The sequence below is a fragment of the Mastomys coucha genome, unplaced genomic scaffold, assembly GCF_008632895.1.
Source record: "Mastomys coucha isolate ucsf_1 unplaced genomic scaffold, UCSF_Mcou_1 pScaffold22, whole genome shotgun sequence".
Classification (NCBI taxonomy): Eukaryota; Metazoa; Chordata; class Mammalia; order Rodentia; family Muridae; genus Mastomys; species Mastomys coucha.
Window position 1 is genome coordinate 226,229,038 of NW_022196905.1, and position 10,045 is coordinate 226,239,082.

The following is a 10,045-nucleotide window of genomic DNA, read 5'->3' on the forward strand; positions in this document are numbered from 1 at the left end:
TCACTCTGTAGACCAGGCTGGCTTTGAACTCAGAAATCTGCCTGCCTCTGCCTCCCAAGTGCTGGGGGATTAAAGGGGTGTGCCATCATTGCCTGCCTCCTTCTTTCTTTTTTGTGCCATTCAGTGCCATTCTTGTGTGTCAGTCTTGTCTGTATACCCCTACCTCCATACATATGTATGTCATTTCACTGGGTTTGTGTCTCTCTGGCTTCTATATATTCGATAGCTAATACCACTCCTTGCTCTGTTCTTTAACCAGATACTATCTGTACACAAGGAAACTCCTAATGCGAGAGACTGTGCTCAAGCCCCCAAGGCCTTCTGTGCTGCTTGGTGTCAGTTCCTCACAGTTGGAAAAAAAGTCACACCCTGCACCTGTGTGTTTGGCAGCACACTGCCCTGTGGCTGGCTCCAACTCTTCTCTGTACTATCCAATGGAGCCAGTATGTGGGATATCCCAAGGCGTTAGTGCAGGGAGGGACCTCAGTGCTGTTAGAGCAAGAAAGAGGCCTAACCTGGCACACAAAGCTGAGCCCTGGCCAGCGGCAGAAGGAACAAGGCCAACAGAGGTGCCAGTTTTTTTGCAGCCCCAGACCTGTAATTGGGACCCACAGGTCACTCTGGCTACAACTGAACAAACCAGGGCCTAATTAACTTTCCCCTTGGCTTCTGCTATGGCCATATCTCACCTTCACCAGAAAAGAATGGCTGGCCTTTCAAGGGGCTGGGAACAGCTTTGGGTCCCCAGGAAGCGGCAACAATAATAATCTGAGAACATAGCTTTTAAAACAGATTCTCCACTTGTGTTTTTGTGGTTGGACATTTAGAAAAGCTGTGTCTACAGTTGGATTCGGAACTTTACACAATCTCCAGCCTGTGTTCTTGCAACAAACAAGTCAGACCTCATCGGTCTCTTGTTCTTTCAATATTTACTATTCTGGGTAAGCTCCTTCGACTCTGAGCCTCAGTTTACCTAGTGTATAAATTGGGAGCAAAACTACTATCCCTTGCTAGGATTGTTGTAGAGACTACGTGGAGAGCATTCATTTCATGCATTCATTCATTCATTCAGCAATCATCTATTAAGTACTCTGTCTGCCAGGTGCTGGATTAAAATATAATGGAATACAACCAATGTGTCTCTTGTCCTTGTGAGGCTTAATGAGGGACATGGACAGTAAATGCTGAACACCATTACAGGCTCCCTACAGAAACTGACAGGGGCATGGACCACAGGCATATGGTTACAGAAGGAGCAATCAGGGAAGGTGGTGGGCGAGGGGGAGGGCTATGTTTCAAGAGTCTCACAGGACCCTGCATGCAATAAGAGCTTAAAATGTGCAGAGTGGTAGGAGACAGCAGTCCATACTATGGCATACGAAAATTAGTATTTGCTTATTTTTCCGCTCTGGGCACCAGGGGCATGATGGGCTTCAATCCTGCCTCTCTTCAGCTGTCATAGAGCCTGAACAAAGTCAGAGATGAGAGGACAACAGCGCAAGGGAAGAAATCAGGCTCAGGTCGGCACCCATCCTGCAGGCTTTGTCTATTGCATGGAGCATATCCCTACAGCCTCATATTAGACCCATGGTCTTTCTACAGAGACTGCACCTGCCTGCCCTTCCCTGTAATGAGAAGCCAGATATTGCCAGCTATCCCTTTCGCAAAGAGGCCACTACCTCTAAAAAGCCACCAGTAGTTCAGCTTGGGAATCGGGATTGTCACAGGGCGGGATTGACAGCCAGCTTTGGGCACTATCAGAAGAATCACTGGAAAAGTCAGGTTTAAAATGTTACAATGGCATAGATAGAACACCCAGCATCCTCGGGAGGGCAGCCTCATTCAATTAGGCCAAAGCAACGGTCAGCTGAAATCACAGACCAGCCTCGAAAGGTAGCACTGGTGAAATGATAAAAGATCCTGTCTAAATCTAGACGAAAGGTCCACAGTGATCAGCTTCAATGGCACATGAATATTGGAAGCTGCCCCTAGCCAAATGGAACCTGCTCCTGCAGAGCCCCAGGCAGCGCCCAGAGACACTTTCTGAAGTCACTGGAGTCCCCCAGCTCCCTGCTACAACCATTCCTAGCACTTCCATGGCCAGAACATCACATCACAAATAGTGTTTGGGTAAATCTCAGCCCCCTTCCTGTTCCAACATTATTTAAGACAACAGAGCCTGAATTAGTGGGAATTTTCCATAAGCTGCAGCTCAGAGGGCCATCAAATGCATGGCATCTCCTTACAGGGTACCCACACGTCACATCTCTACTAGACACAGCAGGCCAGCACACTGCCAAGTCATCGGTAGAGACTCATCCTGTTCACAAGATGTAGACACTGTCTCAACCACCCGAGCTTCCTCCCCTTGAACACCACTATGTGAAAGCAAGAACCCCGCTTTCTCACCCCACCCCAAAAAAGACACTGCACCATGATATGAGATTCTACCCAGAAAAAAAGTTAAACGCTAGCCAGGCGATACTGTTGATTCTTGGTGTATGCTTCTAACCCGGAGCATGGAGACAGGCCTCTGCTACCCCTTGGGCAGGGGCTGGAGAGAAGCAAAGACAAGGGATGTTAGAGCAAACAGAGAACATTAGCGTTTTCTTTGTCTTCTCACAGCCTAGAAATGCACACACGCCCTCTGTGTTCTGGGGAACTTTCTTTTAAGTTCATGCTTCGGCAAACAGATGGGCCAAACGTGGCCACTCCTGCCAAGGAACAATGACACCTTCTGAGGCACTGACCAGAAATGAGGATTCCTCAGGAGAGCCCTGGGTGCCAGGTAGGGTCATCCTTAACATGGAAATTTCCTCTTCCCTGAGGGCTCCCTGTCACCTGGGATGGTCCCCAATCCCTGCAACTCCACCCTCCCAAGCTGATGAAGCCAAGCACTGCCCCCTCCACCAACTGCCAGATGCTTCAGATAGAAGAGTCCAGAGGTCCTGGTATGGATCAGAGATGTCCCCTGAAGGCTCAAGTGCCGGGGTCTGGGCTACCAGCTAATGGGGTTTGTAGAAGTGATTATGAGGACTCTGACCTAGCCAATGAATCGACCATATAATAGAATTATTGAGAGGCAGGGCTAATTCTGGGACGTGACTCACTCAGGGGATGCCCTGAAAGGATATACCACACCTAGTATATACATGCTTTCTCCTTCCTCTCATCTTCTGTCACCCTACCCCCCACCCTCCACCCCCCACCCCGCCTTCTTTCTGGCTGCCAAGAGATGAATAGACTTCCCCTAAGGCATCCTTCTCCCATTATGCTCCATCTCATCATGATCCACAAACAACAGAGCCAGATGACCAAGGACTGAAGTCTCTGAAACTGGGAACCAAAATAAATCCTTCCCCCACTTAACCTGCGTTTCTCTGGTGTTTGGTCACAGCAAAGAAAATCTGACTAACACAGGTCCCACTGCTGGGAAAGTTTTAAATAAACTACACTCAAGACTACCCAGCCCTCACCCTGATGCAGTAGCTCAGTAGCTAAAGTGCTTGCCATGAGAACTTGAGGACCTCAGTTTAATCCCCAGCATTCCACCAAAAACCTGGGTGTGGTGGCACACACTCGTGATCTTAGAAGGCAGAAGCAGATGTGGCACTCATTGGCCATCTAGCTACCATAGCCTAAACAACAAAAATCAGGTGCCAGTGGAAGACCCTGTCATTTAAAAAAAAAGAAAGAAAGAAAGAAAGAAAGAAAGAAAGAAAGAAAGAAAGAAAAGAAAAGAAAAGAAAAGAAAAGAAAAGAAAAGAAAAGAAAAGAAAAGAAAAGGAAAGGAAAGAAAAGAAAGAAGCAGATGAGAAATGATAACCCAGGGTGAGCACTGACTGGTCTTCACACACACATATGCATACCCACATGCACATATATGCACACAAACTATATACATACATATACATATACATACACACCCTTTTTTCAAGAGAAGGTATAACAGAGCCCTGGCTGTCCTAGAATTGCTTTGTAGACCAGGCTGACCTTGGACTCACAGAGATCTGTCTGCCTCTGCCTCTGCCCCTGCCCCTGCCCCGTCTCTGCCTCCTGAATGCTGGGATTAAAGGTATGCACCACTATACCTGGCCACACATATGTGATTTTTTTAAAACAGCCACTGCCTATGAAAGTACTCATCAGAGCCTCCCTCCTGCCATGCCTGCTTCATAGATGGGCTCCCCTTTCTCCACATCCCAGCAACACTGGCTTCTACAAAGGATAAAACTTCCATTCTCAGAGGGTGGACATCAGGAAAAACAGGTGGTATTGCCCCTGGCCCCCAAATTCTCAACATCAGGAAGAGCTTTGTGTCCAACAGCCTCTGATATATATTATGTTCCCTCCCTCCAGGAAGGGGAGGGGCTAGAGAGAACACCAATGGCCAATGGCCAATAACCTAAGCAGGCTGATGGAACAATGAACCACCATGAAACCCCAGGAGGCCAGGGCTCGAGAGTTTGGTAAAGAGGAGCACAGGCAGTTAGGAGGGTGGTGGGCAAAGGGCAGGAGGCTCCGGGTTCTTTCCTTACACTTCACCCCGCAGCTCTATGTTCATATTCTCTATAACAGCTTTTAGAGCAAGCTGGCATTTATAGGAAAAGTGTTTCCTTGAGTTCTCTGAGCCACTTTAACAAACTGTTCAAATCCAGTGTAGGGGAGTTCAGGACCCCAGTTTAGCTTCTTAGTTAGAAACCGAGGGCACAGCCAAAGCTTGTGATTCCTCTCGAAAGTGGAAGATCCATGCCAGAACTGAGCCCTCGATCCAGACCGTCCAAGGCTGTCTCTAAACAGGCAGTGTCACAGCTGGATTAGATCAGAGTCCACTGCTCAGCAGGCTGGCTGCTGGTGGGGAGAAATCCCTACGCTTGACATGTATTGTGTTCTGTGCTAAGTGCCAAGTGGCAATCAATTAAACACTGAGGGCGGCGGCGGCGGCGGCGGCGGCGGCGGCGGCGGCGGTGGTGGTGGTTGTTTCAGATAAGGCTGAGCACGACAGGATCATCACTCAGCAGAGCCCAGTAGCTGCCAGACTCACTAGCATGGGCCTGTCTGGGGTGTCTTCCCCAGAGTGGACACACCAGTATCATCTCCTACACAGCATCCAGTGGGGAGGACGACTGCCGATGCCTATCAGCTGATCAACGGTGAGCCCAGCCAGAGAAACTGAGCTACTGCATCTTGTTCGTTTATGGATCATTGGTTTTGTGTTTTCGAGACAGGGTTGCTCTGTGTAGCCCTGGCTGTCCTGGAACTCGCTCTGAGATCTGCCTGCCTCTGCCTACCACATGCTGGAAATCAAAGGCCTGTGCTACTACCACCCAGCTACTGCTACTGCATTTTTTACATCATTTTTAATAGAAAAACAGAAACCAAGTTCCCCAGGACATCTTTACGCTAAAGCCCAATCAATGCATGGAACTGAGCTGGTAAAGTGAATAGCCAATGAACTGGCCAGGACATCAGAGTACCTCAGAATGAAAGGGTACGTGCTCCACATACAACAGCCTGCAATGTAGGAAGCAACTGAAGTGTGTGGCACACGCCAAGAAGGGAAGGGTGTGGGGATAAGGCCCAAACGATTTCCAGTGGTTCATTTCAGTGATCTTACTAGTCCTAGGGAGGGTCCTGGACGTGTCTCCTTCACGTCAGGGAAGCGCTCAGCTGGGGTGATAATGAATTTCTCCAGGACGCTATTAAGCAAGGTCACTATTCACGCTCTAACTCCCTTCCAGTGCTCCAGGTTTTGGGAGTGTTCCTAGATATCACATATCACCTCCCAATGGAGGTCGTTAGTGAGGTCCTGTTAGGAAGTAGGCAAAGCTATGGTAGGTACCACGGACATCAATACCAATGCTGGGCACCCCGCAAACAGACTGCTGCAGAGTTCAGCCTGCTGGAGGCCACCAGACGAAGCAGCTGGCTGCTGACTCTTATTTGTACATAGACCTCTCAGCTCCAGTGCCTGCCTCTCCCCACCTCGGCTCCAGAGTCTCATGATTTCTTCTCCACACAGAAACTCTGGCATTGTTAAGAGCGTGGTAGATGGGCATGAGATTCAAATTGATGTTGAGAGCTGAAGGAAAGAGATCTACGTGATGGATAGGGTCCCTTCCTGGGATCTGCAGAGATGGGAAATGCTTCTCAGCAGAGGCCCAGCCATACCTAAGAGCCTTTAAGAACAGGGTAAGCAAGGGGTTTGAGTTTCAAGCTGCTTCCTATCAGTAAATTTGACCCCAAGTGGGTGACAGTCTCCAGGGCTTTAGAAAACAGACCTGAGATTAAAGGTCCCTTTTCCCAAAACTAGCATCCAAAGGATTTGACTGATGACCATGATAAAATGTGGGGTTGTGAAAGGAGCCCAGAATGTGGCTGGCATACCCCAACGCATGTTCCCAGCTCCCTACCCACCAGAAAGAGAAAGAGTACATACTCGGCTGAGCCACTAGTGACCCTTCGTGACGCCATGTCCCAGCACAAAGTCTCAGATGCCTTACTCAGGGAGAGCGCACCAAGCTCAGAGGTAGACCTGGGTCTCCACTGCACAGGTTAGCATGGATCTCTGAAATTCCCCCACCCCACCACAAGCCTTCCTCGAAGCTTACTGCTTTGCATGGCTTTCCACAGTTAAGCTGCTTAACTTTGCACTAACAACCTCTTAATTGCTAGGTTTCCAAAAGGCTTCCTATAAATCTGGGATATGGACTCAACCACTTACAGCCCATATACTGTGGGGTAGGGTAAGGCAGGGACAGGGTACCTCTACCTAATTTCTGCCTGCCAGGAAGCTCTGGCTTTTATTTTTAATTTTATTTAAAAGAGGATACAGGGTACCCAAGACACCACAATAAAATGACATTAACTGTAAAATTACATTATTAATTCTTTAATCTCACTTGAGGCTTCAAGCTGTTGCTATGTCCAATTATCCGTGTAACCACCTGTCAGAATCCCGGCGCTATTTAGCATTACCTCCAGGACAGCGGTGGGCCCGGTGGTCCGTCAGGTCTGCCAGAGACTCGAAGTCCTGCTGACAGTGATCGCAGGTGTAAATTGACTCATCTTCCACGTCTTCATCGTCCTCATTTCTCTCCTCTTGACTTGTCACGCTGTTCCTGTCTTCCAGCGCACGGCTGGTTTTCCGATCACACTCTGGCTCTCCTTCTAGGCCTCCTGCCAACAGGAAGAATACAGTCCACATCAGCCGACGGGGTCTCAGGAAAGGGGTTTAAAAGAATCACCCAGTATTTATTATGATACATTTAATTACTCTACCTCCTGGGGTCCATTATTCTCGACACCTCTCAGTATATTAATATATTGGGGGAGGGGGTTGTAGCATGTGGTGCAGTAATTCTCAACTAGATTCTTTAATTCGTGCTGCAAATCTTCAAGGAGGACTTCCTGTCATCTTCCCTCTATGCGTGGTTGCTGGGGGTTGTGACCCCTCAAGGAAGTGAGAAGGCTTTAGCATTCATTTCCTAAAAATCCAGTTCTACAACATACCTCTCCGTAGCCCCTACTGCTGCACCTAGCACACCCTGTTTCCCCTCAAGTCTTCCTGTAGTTTAGAACAGGAACCTCTCGGCCATGGTGGCCCTCCACAAAACACCTCTCCCAGGTTCCTGCAAATGCCCTGTCTCTGGAAAAAAGGAAGGGCATGAAGTTGACAGGCCCGGGATGATTAAATTCAAAACTTGAATGGAGGTAGCTATGATGGCACATGCCAGCAATCTCCGCATTAGAAAATTCACGGTTCAAGGCCAAACGGAGTTACCTAATGAATACAAGGCCAATCTGGGCAAAGTGAAGCCCTGACTCAACAAAAGAAAGCAAAGACAACAAAAAGCCTGGACAGATCCAGCTATTCCTGGTGACCAGGGAGTCACCTAGTCAGAAAACACGAGGCTCGGATGATGGTAGCGGTTTCTGTAAGATTAACAACTGCTCTGGACTTAACCCTATGCAGTGAGCCTGTGGAGGAGAAACCATGCATTCACATGCTCGGCAAATCCACGATTCTGAGTGCACAGCCCCATTTCACAGCCTCACACCCCAGAGCTAAAGGAGCTCAGGTTGTGTGCTGCAGCATCTCACAGAGAGGGAAAGCTCCGTGAGTCCTATTTCAAAGTAGGGCCTTCCCATATCCAGAAGAGGAGTAACATCGAAGCACCCTCCATTCCCTGACATCTTCACTCATCTGTGGGGACAGAGCATAGCCTCAATCTTAGCAATTAGCAGAACTTATAAAGCAATACACGGAAAGAAAAAATAACACGGTAAACATACTATACATGTTAGTAACCATCATAAATGTCAGTGTCTTGATTAAACATGCCCGTTAAAATACAAAGAATCTTGGGTTGGAAAACCAAAGTGTATGCTGTCCTTTTCTACACACAATTGTCCTAAAACACAGGTCAGAAACTGGCAGCGCTGACCTAAGTCACTGAAAAGGGCTGCTGCCATGCATAAATGTATTTATGCATATACATATATACAACTGCATGCATGTGTATGTGCATGTATGCCTGCACATAACTGTAAGCCAAAAAAGGCTTAGCAGACAACCTTTACATTCCCCAGGGTCAGTCACCAAAGCATCAGAGAGACCCAAAGCTAAGAACCCATTCAAGTTGAGGTGCAAGAGCACAGACCCATAAATATTTCAATTTAAAAACAGATGATATTTTAAGGGCTCTATTTCTCCTGTCTGCAAAGAACACACATTTCCAAACCCCCACCATCAAGAACCTGGGAACACAAATCAGCTCATTGGAGAGCCAGCTGCCGCCTTCCAAGGCAGGGAAGAGTGGAGGACGCACGGCAGAGGCAGTAAAAATCAATGCTTCCATTTGTGGCCCATCAAAACATCTCTCTTCTTACCAATTAAGGGATGTACAATTTTTAGGTTCTTTTATTACCAGAACAAGCCAACTCCCGGCAATACAGAAATCCCATTAAAAGCATATTTATCTCAGGGAATCTGATCCACAGCAGCAACGGTGATGTGAGAAACAGAAAGTGAAGAAATAAAAGATATCATTCTGAGCCTCTGAAATTATCATCATCACACAGCGTACGTACACAGGCAAGCACCACTCTCTGAAACTCCAGTTCACTGTCTCTTTCCTTAATTTAAAAACAAAAACAAAGAAAACCTTCTGTAGAGGATTTAAAAGAGCCATAATTCCAACATTATCTGCTCTACCAACTCTCTAGATGGTAAGTTACACTCCTCACCAAGCCTTTGCTGCTTTACTTAACACAGTTTAATAGACATATTTAAATTACCCCCTTATTTTTTTTTTTGCCATATTTACTTGGCAATTTTAGCTGTAATAGCTCAGCGAATCCACAATTGGAACCACAAACACTACACTGCATTTGATCTCTTTAAATCTGGTACATCCTGTTGACTCGGGAGTACATAAATCAGAATGTCAACCCTCAGTTTTTATAAGGCAAAAACCCATAAAGGCGTCCAAGAGTATAAAGCTGTCTTAAGAAACTGTCACCTCCTCTATGTCTGGCTGCTAATGGGAAGACAGAGTGGCTGTACAGAAAGGGGCAAGAGAAAGAAGGAGGCAGAGGGGCAGAAGCAGAAGCCAGCTCGGGTAGATGAAGGCCCAGACCTCACAGATCCAGACTCCCAGGGTGAAAAGCTCTTCCAACCTGACCTCCAAGGAAAGAAAAGCTGAGAGAAGACTGACAGATAGTCCAAGCTCTGAGAAAGACTTTCCATTAAGACCCAGAACCCAAGGACTCTGAAACAACAACAAAACCCTCTGACCCTGGCAGAACAGACTCTGCAGAGGCTCCTGCCAAGACAGGAGTCTTGCTGGGCAGTGGTGGAACATGCCTTTAATCCATGCACTTGGGAGGCAGATCTCTGAGTTCAAGGCCAGCCTGGTCTACAGAGTGAGTTCCAGGACAGCCAGGGCTATACAGAGAAACCCTGTCTCAAAAATCAACAACAACTGCCGGGCAGTGGTGGCACACGCCTTTAATCCCAGAACTTGGGAGGCAGAGGCAGGCA

General features: G+C 47.6%; 1 protein-coding gene across 3 annotated transcripts in view; it reads right to left on the reverse strand.

Moving 5' to 3' along the window:
• Znf423 (zinc finger protein 423) overlaps positions 1 to 10,045 on the reverse strand; it is a 304,962-nt gene that overhangs the window by 195,969 nt on the left and 98,948 nt on the right. For all 3 annotated transcript variants that reach the window (XM_031340750.1, XM_031340753.1, XM_031340749.1), the window contains exon 3: positions 6,979 to 7,179. In XM_031340750.1, coding sequence (XP_031196610.1) covers positions 6,979 to 7,179 — 201 coding nt within the window. The remainder of the gene's footprint in view (positions 1 to 6,978; positions 7,180 to 10,045) is intronic.